This window comes from Lagopus muta, chromosome 15 (assembly GCF_023343835.1).
Source record: "Lagopus muta isolate bLagMut1 chromosome 15, bLagMut1 primary, whole genome shotgun sequence".
NCBI lineage: Eukaryota > Metazoa > Chordata > Aves > Galliformes > Phasianidae > Lagopus > Lagopus muta.
The window spans coordinates 2,388,794-2,402,358 of NC_064447.1; the positions used below are offsets into that span (position 1 = coordinate 2,388,794).

Consider the following 13,565-nt stretch of genomic DNA (forward strand, 5'->3'; position numbering starts at 1 on the left):
AATGTGAGGGAAAGTTTTGTGTGGCCCAACCATGCCCTGTGTGTGCTTGGCAATAAGCAATTTGTTCATTGAGCAAGCTATTAAAAAACACAGCAGGTAAAGGTTCTGAGTGCAAGTACCCTCCAGCAGCCATTAGGGGCTCCCATGGCTGGGCACCATTGCCTCTTCCCTTCCCTGGGAGAGCAGCTCTTCTCTCCATGTTCCTGCTCCTCTCCATTCGGCCCATTAGCCGAGGCATTAAATTTTAACATTTTCCCCATGCTGCTGTGAGTGAGTGAGTGCCTGGGTGGGTGCCAGGGCCCTGGGGATGCAGAGGGGCTCCTGATGACACCTGTGGGATGCTGGTATGTGGACATCCGTGCCCCTGGGGGCACGGATGAAGGTGATGGATGTGAGTTAGGGATAGCTGCCCTCTGGGTTCGGTCCTTGAGAGCTTTGCACCGAGGACGGGGCTCAGAGCCACGCTCCCCTCAGCACAGCGTGGCTGGGAGCTTTCCGGCCACAAGAAGTTAAAAACCCATCGATGTTTGCCATTAGTGTGGGAGTGGCTGGGATAAATGTGCTGCAACCAGACCAAAGCGCTGAATAATTCCCGGGGAGTGATGACAAATCTGATGGAGAAACTCTCTGTGTCCTCCCACTGCCATTCACAGGGAGCTGCCCCAGGGGCAGGACAGCAGCTGGGGTGAGGGGCTGGCTCCCGGCACCGCTGTGCTGAGTTTGCCAGGACTCCGCCGCAGTGCTGGTGGGCCCCATGGCACCGGCAACGGCAGCTGAGGAGTTAATTCCCAGCCTCACCGCATGGCTCTGGAGCTATTAATACCCACACGCTGCTGATCTGCCAGAGCGAGCGGCGGCTCTGCTGTGAGACCGGTCCTGGGCAGCCACGGCTCCTCGTGCCACAACTTTCCTCCGTGGGCACACCGAGCACCTGCTCACTGCGAGCCCCTGCACTGCCACTGTCGTGACTGAGCTGGGGGCACCGGGGCCTGGCACCTGGCTGCCACGTGGGTGCCGGAGAGGGGCAGCTGCATCCTTTGGCTTTGGAAGTGTGGTGGGGCTGAGACGGGGCCTCATCCTGCCCCAGCGGAGCCCTCACCCACAGCAATGCCATCCCAGATCCCCGCGTGTGCCCGCTGAACACCGGTGCCAACTGCAAGATGGGTGCCGGGACGGCATTGGGCACCGGTGCGAGAGGGATGCAGGTCATAGCCTGGCCCAGAGCTGCCTCCTCTTGTGGTGAGCAAACAGCCCCAGAGCTCAGCCTGATGGTGTGAGGCTCCCCAGCACCATGGCACTGGCTGGGTGAGCCCCACCAGCGGCACTGCTGAGGGCGAGGAAGATGCCAACGCAGCTCCGGTGCTGCCCGGCCCACTGTCCCCCTCGCCCAGGTGCAACGGCCACCGGAGCTGAGCGATGGATTCCTTCTGCTTCGTCTGCTTCCAGAAAGAGGAGCTGCAGCCCCTGCACCTCCACAGGTCAGTGCTGCGGGGACGCGGCGTGGGGCTGGGTTGGGAATGGTGGCTGATGGAGACCCTCCTGCTGAGCCCAAAGTTTGCATTGGAGCAGATGCAGCGTCTCCTGGACGGAGGGGACTGTGCCTTGGCACTGCGCTGTGCCGTGTGCTGTGCCATGTGCCGTGCCATTTGCTATGCCATGATGTGCCGTGCCGTGCCATGTGCAGTACTGTGCCATGTGCCATGCCGTGCTGAGTGGGAGCAGGGCTGTGGGTTGGGAAGCACCTCCCGCCACATCCCAACAGGTTGCAGCAGCTCAGGAGGAGCAGGACGCAGGTGTGCCTGGCAGCCTGGGGAGCTCAGAGGACAGTGGGGTTTGGGCACTGCCGTGCCCCCTCTGGACCCATCCCTGTGCACCAGGAAAGCGCTCAGTGTGTCAACTCCTGCTTGGCCGTCCCCAGCCTTGGGACAACCACAGCACCTGGTGCTGTTCCTCCTGCACCGGCTCACCTGATTGTGACCCTGCTCTCAGCGCTGCAGGACAGACCCCGGGGCAGAGCCACGAGTGCCGGCACTCTGCTCTTTCCCTCCCTGCTGCTTTCTGGCTCCACAACCTCCTCTCCCATCCGCGTTGCTGAACGGCAGCCAAGGCAGCACACGGTGCCTGAATTAGCCGGACAGCCGGTGAGGATGCGAGGTGTGAATACCGGCACACGCCGTGCCCAGCTGCTCCTCCCCGGCACCGGGCCACTGCCGGCTGCTGTCCTGTGCCACCGTCCCACGTGCCAGGAGCATGGCTACCAGCAGGGCTGTGCCTTGTCCTCGGTGGGCTCACGGTGTCCTGGGCACGCTGTGAGGAGCCTGTCCTCCTGTCCTTCCTACCAGTACGCTGGAAGGTGTAGGATTTATTTTAGTGTTTCAATCCTGTTCTTGATCTGATGTCATTGAGCCCATGAGCTGGGACGGTGCAGCGATGCAGGTCACCAGGGCTGGGAGCGGTGATGGGGGATGGGGCTGCCGGATGGAGAGGGGCGCAGAGCAGCCCTTGGACCCTCCCAGCTCCCATCCCGCAGCTTGATCTGCACTAGGGCTGAGCGGCCGCGGGTAACCGGCACAGGGAGGTGACATCCCGACATCCTAGCCAGGGCTTAATGACGGGGCAGAGCGGCTTGCTGGGCTGCTGAGGCCGGGTGGGCTCCCGCTCCGACTCGCGACGGGTGCCGGTCCCCTCTCCCTCGCTAGATGGTGCCAGCGGAACGGGCTGCGAGCGGAGGCTCCGTGCCGTGCCGTGCCGTGCGGTGCCGTGCTCCAGGAGCAGCGACTGAGCCGCTGTCTGCAGCCTCACTCTCAGACCAGGGAGAGCAGTGCGATGCTGTGACCCCGCTACACCCCAGATCCCACCTGCCCTTCTGCTTTGCTTCAGAAGAATCCCGCTCAAAAGAAGAGCACCCTGTTCCTTTTCAAATTGATCTCTCTCTCGTCATCATTATGCTTCAGTCAGCGCTGCCTCATAGCTGCCTGCAAGCAGCCCTGATGGCCTCATGCCCCCCTCCCCTCCCCAAGGGGGGGGGGGGGGGGGGGGGGGAGGGGCAGCGAGCAGAAGGCTGTGCCCCTGCTCAGCTGTTTGGGGTCCATCCCATTGCTGCTCCTATATCCCCCAGGAGCAGAGGTAGGGCCTGGGGGCTGCAGGAGGGGCTGCAGGAGGGGCTGCAGCACCCTGATGGCCGCTGGCAGCAGCTCGGTGTGCCCCCGCCACAAAGCAGAACTGCAGCTCATGGCCCATGGCAGCGTGTGCTGCATCCCCTCCTGGACCTTGGGAGCAGCAGCCCTGGGGTGGGGGATCACCAGCTCCCCCGGCCCTGCTCCGCCCTGGAAGCCCCTCTGGCCAGGTGCCACCCGGGGTTGAGAGGGCGCTGACCCCTTTATGTTGTGATGAGGATCCGGGCCACAATAGGATGAGAAGCAGAGGTCTGGCAGCTCCCAGCAAGGCAGAGCAGGGTTAGGGGCTCAATGGGGCAGAGACGGGGCAGATCCCTCAGGCAGCAGGGAGGCACCGCCGGCAGCTCCCCGGGGCACAGCGCATCCCCAGCTGCTCCCTGTGCTCCCGCTGCGGCTCCCGGCGTGCTCCGCTCCTGCGCGCTGCCTGCCTTCCCTCCCTCCCTTCCCTCCCTCCCGTTCCTTCCCAGCATCCCCGCGCCGGCTCCGGGCAGTTTCGGCTCATGGCACCGAGGCGTGACAGCTTGCGGAAGCGTTGGGAGCACCTTCGCTTTGGGCTGAGCCGCTCCCCACTCCCAGCGCTGGGCAAGGGGACAAACAAGCTTTGAATTCAGAGAGGCTGTTAGAAACGTTCTGGACTTTCTGCTTCTGGTTTGCCAGCGAGAGATGCTCGGAAGCAAACCTCTCCAGGAACAGGGGAGGCATTCACAGCACCTCTACCCACAAGCCGGGGACGCATGACCCAGGCTGGTCTCCACTTCGTGGTGCACACACAACTTCAACCCCAACAGGGCCCTGCACGTCCCCAGCTCGTCCTTGTGCTGCTCGTGGCAACGTGGGAAGCCATTCCTGGAGAGCCATGATTTGCTTCTCCAGGTCATTTCCCCACTGACTGAGCGCATGCTGGCGCAGGGCGGGATGTTCCCCCGAGCAGCAGCAGGAATCCCAGGCGCACTCGGATGGTCCAGGACAAATGTGACAAACACGTTTCAGCCATCTCCTTTCATTTTGCTGATCGTCGTTAGTTATTAATATTCTTTAAGTGCTTTGAAGACCACGAGCTCGATGCAAACAGTGGCGGGTGTTATTGTTATTGCTGTTCTTATTCGATCCGTGCGTGACCCACATGCCTGCCACGTGCTGGAGCTCTCTCTGCAGCTTCAAAGCGGCGTCTGATGGGAAGGATGGAGCCCCACAGAACCCTATAAAGCCCCATAGGGCCCCACAGAGCCTCAGGGAGCTGACACCCTTCCAGCAGAACACTGCAGGATGTGCCATGCGCTCACCCAAATGCGAAGGGGCTGCAAATGGCATCTCTCTCAGTGCTCCCTGTCCTCTGCCGCCGGCCCCACTTTGTCCCCCGCTGTTCCCAGGGCAGCCGATGCGTCCCGAGGACCCGGCCCCATCCAGGTTCCCCCCAGCGCCGCTCCTTGCACCTGACCTAGAAACAGCTATAAATAGGGACAGCTGGAGAGATCAGAGGCGCAGCTTCAAACACCGCAGCTGGGGGGTGGTGGCACAGGGAGGGGACAGAGGGGACAGCCCCACTGCGGATGGGTGCGAAGGGGGGGGGGATGTTGGACCCGCTCCATCCCCAGCGATGGGCGCGGCGTGAGGAAGGTCGCGGTGCCTTTCATCCTCGGGTCCCCCCGGCCCTCATCCCCAAGGGTGGGACCGGGGACGGGGACGGGACGTCGCCGGAGGGGAGCGGGACACGCGGGGGTGGGGGGGAGGGACGCGGCCGGGATTCGATTCCCCCACGCGTGTCCCGCTCCCCGCGTGGATGGCGAAGGCGGTGCTATGGGCGGAGCGGCTCTGCCCTACCGGGGGGCTACGGGGGGGGAACCGCCGCCGCCGCCGCCGTCGCTCCTCTCTCCGGTTCCGTTCCTCCCGGGAGCGGCGGGATGAACCCGGCGGAGCGGCCCCGCGCTGGGGGCTGACGGCCGCCATCCGCCACCGAGCCCGGCTCCGTGCTGCCCCCGGTAAGGCTGGGGGGGTGGGGGGGAAGGAAGAGAAGGGAGGAGCGGTGCTCGCCTTTGTGCGGGCGGCGGAGCGGCCCTTTTGTCTGCACGGCGAGGCGGTGGGGAGCGGGTGGCGGTGGGGAAAGCGCCATTTCGGAAGAATCCTGATAAAAATCATCGTCGTCGCCATCAAATCACCCGAGCGCGGGGGGTGAGGGGCCACGCGCGACCCCTGGCAACAAGGAGATGGAGGAGGGGGTAGGGGGGGATTTGGGGACACAGCCCCGCACAGCCACCCGCTTTGCTGCCACCGCTCTCGGGGTCCCGCAGCCCGCGCCCCGCAGGGCGGACCCCGCCCGGTGCCGCCGCCACCTGCACCGCATCCCCTCCCGGCGCTGCCCTGCGGCTGCGGGGCCGAACTCGGGGCCGGGCTCCGGAACGGTGTGGGTAACGGAGTTCGGTCGGAGGAGCGAGGCCGGAGCCGGGGGGCGATGGGTTCCGCCCGTTGGCACGCCGGGGACGCGCCGAGGACACGAGGGAGAACGGGGTTATTGGGAATACGGAGCGATGCGGCGGTGCAGGGCGGTTGGATGTGGGGAGAGGACGCGGATGGGGGCACCGAGAGCCCGGTGTCCCCGTCCGTCCCACAGCTGTCCCCGTCTTGCCCCGTCCCATCGTGCCGCTGTGCAGGGCTGGGGGCTCCGGGGGAATCACAGCCTTGACGCCGTGAGCCGCCAGCCCTGCACTCGTCCCAGCCCTGCAGCCCAGGTGAGGTCCCTTCTCTGGGCTCTGCACGGTGCACCCGCTCGGTGGGGCTCATGTGGGGCACCAGGAGCCCCAGAGCTGCTTTTGCAGCAAGGTGACAGCCCCACTGCCCTCCTGGGGTGTAAAGGAATCCGCTGGGTAGAAGAGTTTTGGGAGGGCGGTGAAACCAATGGTGAAGGAATCACAAAGCCCTGGTGCCGGTGGTGGGGCTGGGAGAAAGCAGGAGGAGCCGGAGGTTGGGAGAGTGCAGGTCCTGCTGGAGACAAGGGCAGGGAACGCAGCACAAGAGCCTCAGAGGAGCAGCGTGGAGTCACCGGGGCTGGAGGAACGCATGGTGGGACGGGACAGGGCAGGAGATGGCTCCTTATGCAGGGGATGCTGCTGCTGGGACGGCTGTGCTGGGACAAAGGCCTCTCCCGTGAGCCGGGATCCCGCACTCTCCTGCTCCATCAGCTCATCTGGAGCTGATCCTGGTTTCAGGGCTGCTGCTGGGCATGGAGCCGGAATGGGAAACTCCAGATCCCTGGGAACAGGGTGACATTGCTCAGGGAAGTGTCACACAGCAGGAAGCCACTGTGGCTTCGTGGAGATCTGGGCAGTGTGGTGTGAGGCTGAAGGCCAGCGGCAAGCCAGCGCTTCCCAATGCTTTCCAAAATGCTGCAGGCCACTGCTGTGCAGGGTCAGGAGCCCTACCATGGAGAACAAGGGGACAAGGCACCACGGCCCACCTATCATCTAGCTGTGGGTTGTTCCTTGTTCCTCCTGGCTTGTGGGACGTGGGGCAGCTCCCAAGGTGCCATCTCCCTGCACACATTTGCTGCTGTAGCACTGCTTGTGCCAGTGTTCCCGTGTCACTTGGCTCTCCCCAGCTGCTGCCCTTGGCCAGCATCTGGTCCAGGTGAAGGGCACAGCCGTGTGGCACAGGGTCTGCGAGTCCTGCACGACAGCACAGAGAAAATGAGGGACCGGAGTGAGGACATCAGCTGGGCCCTGTTTTTTTCCCCTGCTCTGGTCACCTTCTGGCTTCGCCCCGTGGCTCTCACCCTGCTACACCACCGAGCCCAGCACACGCACCCCAAGCATCCCCACGCCGCCATCGGCCTCATTAGGCAGAGGTGCCCTTGTGACGTCCCTGGACTCCAGCAATGCCCCGGTGCCCCAGGGAAGGCAGCTAATAATGCAGCTCTGCTGCGCTGCTCCCCACGGCACCGAGGAGCCGCGAGGCGCTGCGATGTTCCCGTAATGGGGTCACACGAGAGCGGAGCCGGGAGGCGGCAGAGCTGCCGATGGAGCGGGGCACGGAGAGCCTGCGGCTCGGCCTCGGCTGCAGCCAGCCGCGGTTTGAGCATCGCCAGGGCGGCGCGGGACGCGGGGACGTCGCCAGGTGGGACGGTTGCAGCGGGGCTGCGCCGGGCACAGGTGAGATCTGCTTCTGTCCCTTCGCTTCCGCGTGAGCGCAGAGCTGCGGGGTGAGGATCCAGATGTGCGGTGGGAATTGTCCCCCAGCCCTCCCAGACGCGTCCTGCCGAGCGACGTCTCCGGCAAAGTCACCGTGCGGAGCGCTGGGCTGGCCGCCAGCTCTTCTGCAGCATCCTTCCCCGCAGGCCGGGCTCCAGGAGGCGCCGCACCGGCCGCAGGCTCCTCGTGGGATGCGGGGTGGCAGGAGGGGACCCCGTCCTACCCCAGCTGCCGGATGCTCCCCGTGTCACCGCGCCTTGCCGGGCAGCGAGAGCTGCTGCTGACGCTCGGTGCTGGAGGGCCCCGTTCCGTGCTCGGCGCAGAGGCAGAACCGGGACGCCCGGGGCTGGTCGTGGCCCCGCACATTGTGCGGCCGCAGGAAGTCGCTTCCTTGCTTTGTGCCTCAGTTTCCTCCGCCGGGGCGTGGGGGCTCCTGCTCGCTGCCGCGTGTTTCTCATTCCTCGCTCCGTGTCCCGCAGAGCCCCGGCCCCGCTCGGCGTGCTCCTTCCCTCCTTTTCCCAAAGCCCCACCGCCGCGCTCCGCTCCTCCTCTTAAAGGTTTTCCTATCCCAGAGTAGCCGGGGCGTTATTTTCTCCTTCCCATCTCAATTCCCAAGCGGCCACCGCTCCCCTGCAGCCTCCTCTCCCGGCCCCGTTCTCCTCAATGAGCTCCCGGTCGTTGGCAGAGCCGATGCACCCAGAGGCTGAGCGGCACCGGGTGGCACCGGGGATGGTGGGGGCCGGAGAGCTCCGGGGAGCACGGAGCCAGCCGGCGCCGGGAGAGGAGCGCCTGCCTATAAATACACGGCACGGAGCGAGGAAGCGGTGGGTGGATTATCCTCCTCGCTCAATGAGATAAATGGTTCTCGAGCTTAAACACAGAGCAATTTTAGTCTGAATAGTAGGAGAAATGGTTCAGGACACGCAGATGACGGCGTGAGCCGCCCGCAGCGCACGGTGGGGACCCGTGGCACCGGCGGTGGCTTTGCTGTGCCTTTGGCATCGCCGTGGCTTCGTGTCACAACAGTGCTGCTCACCACAGTGCTGTGCTGCATCCCCGCCAGCACCCACAGCACCCAGGACTCGGTCCCACCACCCTCATCTCTGTGTAGAGCCGGATGGAAGCTCATCCTCACCCCTGTTTGCACAGAAACCGACGTCTTTTCAAAGCATTTCCTTCTTAATGAAAACTTCTGCCTGTCCTTTTTTATTCCTTTTGCCTGGGTGTTGTTGGTGTCCCAGCCATCGTCACTGTTGGGTGTTCCATGGCATGGCGCCACGTTCCCATCCCAACCTCCTTTTGGGGGAACTGTGGCCAAACTGGGAGCGATGCGAGCAGCACCCACATCCCTGGGGACACCCCGTCCTTGGGGTCACCCATCCTTGGGGACACTCTTGTTCCCAGGCACCCATTTCCAATGCCCCTTTCTGCTGCAGGTGTTTCTGCAGCACGAACCCTGAGGCACCCAGGCCCAGGGCAGCAGCCCGTGGCGTGGTGAGCTGCTGTGCAGCACACACTCTCCCATCTCCCATCCCACTGGCAGATTGTCCTCTTTTTTTTTTCTTAAAGAACTTTGCTGGCTTGAATGATTGTCTTTCATCACAGGTTAATTAGCAGCCATTGACAAGCAGGATTGTAAATTCAAGTGCAGACAAAGTTCTTCTTGCAGGATGTTGCGAGCTGTTTTTAGCCCCGTATCCATTGCACTCCTGCATTAACCCACCTCCACCTCCAGGAACCAGACACCGAAATGCTGCTCCTCTTCCACGGGGCCAACAAAGCTCTGTGGAGATGAGCCACTTTGGAGATCGTATGAGTCAAGCCGTTACATTTTTGGAACAGCATGATGTTGAAGTTCCTTTTCTATTTTTTGCCCAGCTTCCCAAGAAAGAAAGAAAGGAAAAAATAAAGAACTGGGATGAGAAGCAGCAGGGCCAGAGTGGAAAGAAACAAGGGTGGGGATGGGGCTCAGCTTGGATGGGAGAGCCGGTCACTGCGCAGGAGGCGTTTGTGCGTGAAGGTCTCTGCTCTGCTCTCCTCTGGATTGCCCCTCCATGCCCTCTATCCAGCTCCTCTTTGTTGGCTCTGTTCTCTCCATGCAGCCCCGTGGGGCCACGTGTGGGGCTCAGCCCCGCTCCTGGGACCTGGGGACGAGGCTTGGCCCGGGTTTGCTGGGACATATTTTGAGTTGTTTGTTGTGGTTTATTTTTCCACATTAAAAATCTAAATATATACCAGCGCCCGCCCAGCTGCTGTCCCATGATTTTTGTCAATCTGCTACGAAACAAAACGCTCCATCCCCTTCCTGCAGCCACCCCTGTGGTGCCTGATGCTGGTGGGCGCGGGGCGAGCCGGCAGCGGGGTGGTTTGGCTGCGTTCCCATGGTGTTGGTCAGGATGGGGCTCTGGATTCGTGCTTTTGGGGCTCAGAGGGTGGTTTGGCTGCAGAGCAGCGCGGAGCGGGAGCTGAGCTGTGTTTGGTGGAGTCCCAGAGCAGCGGGTCGGAGCCCAGGATTGAGGGAGAGAAAAGGGTGGCACTGAGAGCTGGGAGTGCCGGGTGCTCTGGGGCTCTGCGTGGGGGGAGTCTTAGGTGGCCAAAAGTTGGTGCTGACGGATGGGAAGGCAGAAGTCAATGCCAGCAGATGTGTGGGAGCAATGAGCTGCGGCGCCGTGGCATCGCAGGTCCCAGGAGTGCTGGGCTCCGCAGGGACGCTCTGTGTGGGCAGAACGGGCTGTGGGACAGGACAGGGCCAGGCCCCAGGGGTGGAAGCCGTGACGCACCTCTGCCTTGCAGCGCAGCCATGAGCGCCGGATCGATAGAGCAGGAGCCGTCGCGCAAGCTGGCGTGCTGCGGGGTGCCGCTCATCACCGAAGACATGCAGTCCTTGGCCATCCGCACCCTCTCGGGCACCGACATCAACAAACACTACGACCTCATCCGCGAGCTCGGCAAGGGCACCTACGGCAAGGTGGACCTGGTGTCCCACAAAAGCACAGGTGAGGGGAGCGGGGGGCAGGCGCGGCTCCCGGGGGCGCATCGCCATCGGCCGTGCCACGGGCTCAGCCGGCCCTCTGCCCGCTGCAGGCACCAAGATGGCCCTGAAGTTCGTCAACAAGAACAAAACGAAGCTGAAGAACTTCCTGCGGGAGTTCAGCATCACCAACACGCTCTCCTCCAGCCCCTTCATCATCAAGGTCTTCGACGTGGTCTTCGAGACAGAGGACTGCTACGTCTTCGCTCAGGAGTACGCCCCAGGAGGGGACCTCTTTGACATCATCCCCCCGCAGGTGAGAGCTGTTCTGGGTGCTGGGCTGGGGATGTGAGGGCTTGGTGTCCCTGGATAAGGTCACTGTGCCCAGGCTTGCACATTGCTGGTGGCATAAGAAGGGGCCCTGGTGTTTGCACAGCCCCACATGAGGAGATTGCACATCTGTACATGGGCAGAATGCCAACACCTAGGTAGTGCAGCATCTGAAAGCAGGCTTGGGACCCACTGCTCATCCTGTAGGTGGCCTGGGGCCCACAACCTTTCCCATTGGTGGCATGAGACCCAGCACTCATCCCTTGGGTGTTCTGAGACCCATAGTTGATGGCTTGGCCACCCCCCAGATGACATGCAACCCATCCTCTGAGCGTTCTGGGACCCATAAGCGATGGCTTGAGACCCATCAAACAACCATAGTGCTGTCCAAGACATAGAACTTGTAGCCTGGAACCCATAACCCTTCCCACAGGTGGTCTGAAATGCGTCGCACATCTTCTAAGTGATCTGGTTCCCCTAAGTGGTGGCCTGGGACACATCACGTGTCCTCGAGAAGGCACGGCAGCCATCAGCTGGCCCTGGTGGCTTAGTCCTGCTGCAGCGTGTCTCTTCTCCCCCACAGTAAAAGGTTCAGGAAGGAGGAGGCAGGGCAGTGAGCAGGAAAGGTGCAAAGAGAGACGGGGGGCAGACGGGTGGGCTGTCGTGGGGCGGCACGGAGTGACGGTGTCCCACGGCCGCAGGTGGGGCTCCCCGAGGACATGGTGAAGCGTTGCGTGCAGCAGCTGGGCCTGGCGCTGGACTACATGCACAGCAAGAGCCTGGTGCACCGGGACATCAAACCAGAGAACGTGCTGCTCTTCGACCGCGACTGCCGCCGCGTCAAACTGGCCGACTTCGGCATGACCCGCAAGGTGGGCTGTCGGGTGAAGCGCATCAGCGGCACCATCCCCTACACGGCGCCCGAGGTGTGCCAGGCCGGCCGCGCCGAGGGCTTCGCCGTGGACACCAGCATCGACGTCTGGGCCTTCGGGGTGCTCATCTTCTGCGTCCTCACCGGGAACTTCCCCTGGGAGGCGGCGGCCGCCTCCGACACCTTCTTTGAGGAGTTCGTGCGGTGGCAGAAGGGCCGCCTGGCGGGGCTGCCCTCGCAGTGGCGGCGCTTCACGGACAGCGCGCTGCGCATGTTCCAACGCCTGCTGGCCCTCGACCCTGAGAAGCGCTGCCCCGTCAAGGAGGTCTTCTACTTCATCAAGTACGACCTGATGGCCGAGGTGCGCCGCCGGCCCTCCTACCGCTCCCGCAAACACGCCGGGGACAAGCTGCCCGCCGGGCCGCACCGCCACGAGCCTGGTGCCTCCTGTACGCCCGCCCCGCTCAAGAGGACCATCCTGACCGACGGCCCCGGCACGCGGCTCAACGGCCCCGAGCCCAGCGCGGCCTCGTCCGGCCCGGCCAGCAGGACAGATGGACGGCAGGACAAGGGCAAGGGGCAGATGGTGCTGGCCACAGCGATAGAGATCTGTGTCTGAGGGCGCGGGGTGGTGCGTGGCCCCGCTCCCGGTGGCACCGTCCCATCCCTTGGCTGCGGGTGGCTGCAGGGCCGGGGGCTGCGCCTCCATACACAGAAACAAGAAGAGGACAGAACTGGTTGCGCTCAGTAGCACTGAAGATGCCGGTGCCGCCATCTGCCCAGCGGGCAGGAGCTGGGGGGCACCGGTGCTGCCGTCCCCATCCCGGTGGCCTCGCTGCCCCTCCGGGACCCCCCCACGGTGCTGTGGGGGAAGGTCCTCCTTGACAATGCGACGGGGCTGTGTGGGGACCCTGGGAAGGCCGATGAGCCCACGCTTGGAGGAGGCCTTCGGGGTGGCCCCCGCCCCACGCCGGGCACCAGGAGGGGACGAGGGGACCGGGATGGAGGGGACCCCCCCGGCCGCTCCCTGCCACGATGTAGCAAGTGTCACTGCGTGCCGCCCCATCCTCCCTGCCCGAAGCGATGGCCGCAGCGATGCTCTCTGACAGGGGGGGACAGCCAGCTGGGAGCCACGGGGTCACCCTGAGGACCCCCACGCCGCTGTCCCCTCCGGCCCCCAACTACCGCACAAAGGGCTATCATCACGCTCCCGAAGCAGCAGCAGTTTACACAGCAGTCGCCAGGCAGGTGGGGTCCCACCGCCCCTGCGCCCCCACCACCGGCGCCGCTGCCCCGTCCCCACGTCCCCACGCCCCTGTGTCCCCATATCCCCATATCCCCATGTCCCCGTATCCCTGTATTCCTGTGTCCCCGTGTCCCTGTGTCCCCCCGCCCGCAGGGCCCAGGTCTGGTGGTAGAAGTAGCACTGCACAGATGTAGAGATGTTAGGTGCGGTTCGTCCTCCTTTTTGCCTTAGGTCCCTCCACGTCCCGATCTTTCGTGCAATAATGTAGATAAGGAGCCCCGGTGCCGATGGCCGCGGTGCCGCTCGGTTTCGGGTTTTTATTTCGGGTTCCCCCGGCCGCCGGGCGCCGGATCTTCTTCCCGTAGGAGAGGCTGTAGTGTCACAGACGTTACCTCAGTTTGTCACTGTCAAAAAGGAAAAAAAAAAAAAAAAAAGTAACTAAATACATTAAAAAAAAAACAAAAAAAAGACACAAATATATCGTTCTAAAAGCCCAAAAAAGCGCTGAGTGGTGGCGGAGAGTTTTTTGTAGAGAGAAGCGAAGCGGTGGGCAGCGCTGGGGGTCGTGGGGACGATGCCCCGATGGCACCGCCTCACCGCAGCGTGGATTCCAGCCACGTCGGCAGGCTAATTTCAATTTCCTGCTAATTATGCAAATGAATGTGGATTTAATTAAGGGCAGATTTCATTAAAGTCTTCTAGGGGAAACGAGAGCAGGGTGGGGGAGAGGAGGAGGGAGAGGTAGAGAGGGGAGGAAGGGATGAAGGCAGCACCCAGGCAGGAGGCGGAT

General features: G+C 63.2%; 1 protein-coding gene across 3 annotated transcripts; it reads left to right on the plus strand.

Annotated features, from left to right (window-relative positions):
- The first annotated feature begins 859 nt into the window (after positions 1–859).
- SBK1 (SH3 domain binding kinase 1) lies at positions 860–13,188 on the plus strand. 3 transcript variants are annotated; one of them, XM_048962249.1, is made up of 4 exons: positions 860–1,478; positions 10,151–10,353; positions 10,442–10,644; positions 11,360–13,188. In XM_048962249.1, the coding sequence occupies exons 1-4, from the start codon at positions 1,417–1,419 to the stop codon at positions 12,146–12,148; spliced, it is 1,257 nt and encodes a 418-aa protein (XP_048818206.1). In that variant the 5' UTR covers positions 860–1,416; the 3' UTR covers positions 12,149–13,188. The 3 variants fall into 3 exon arrangements, with proteins under 3 accessions (XP_048818206.1, XP_048818207.1, XP_048818205.1); XM_048962250.1 differs by lacking the exon at positions 860–1,478 and adding an exon at positions 4,974–5,155; XM_048962248.1 differs by lacking the exon at positions 860–1,478 and adding an exon at positions 5,425–9,377 and having other exon boundaries at positions 10,156–10,353.
- The last annotated feature ends 377 nt before the right edge of the window (positions 13,189–13,565 follow it).

Coding starts and splice junctions, on each gene's coding strand:
- SBK1 (XM_048962248.1), top strand. CDS start 9,149: ATGAGCCACTTTGGAGATCGTATGAGTCAAGCCGTTACATTTTTGGAA. Junction 9,378..10,155: donor GGAGGCGTTTGTGCGTGAAG/GTCTCTGCTCTG, acceptor CTTGCAGCGCAG/CCATGAGCGCCGGATCGATA. Junction 10,645..11,359: donor TTGACATCATCCCCCCGCAG/GTGAGAGCTGTT, acceptor CCACGGCCGCAG/GTGGGGCTCCCCGAGGACAT.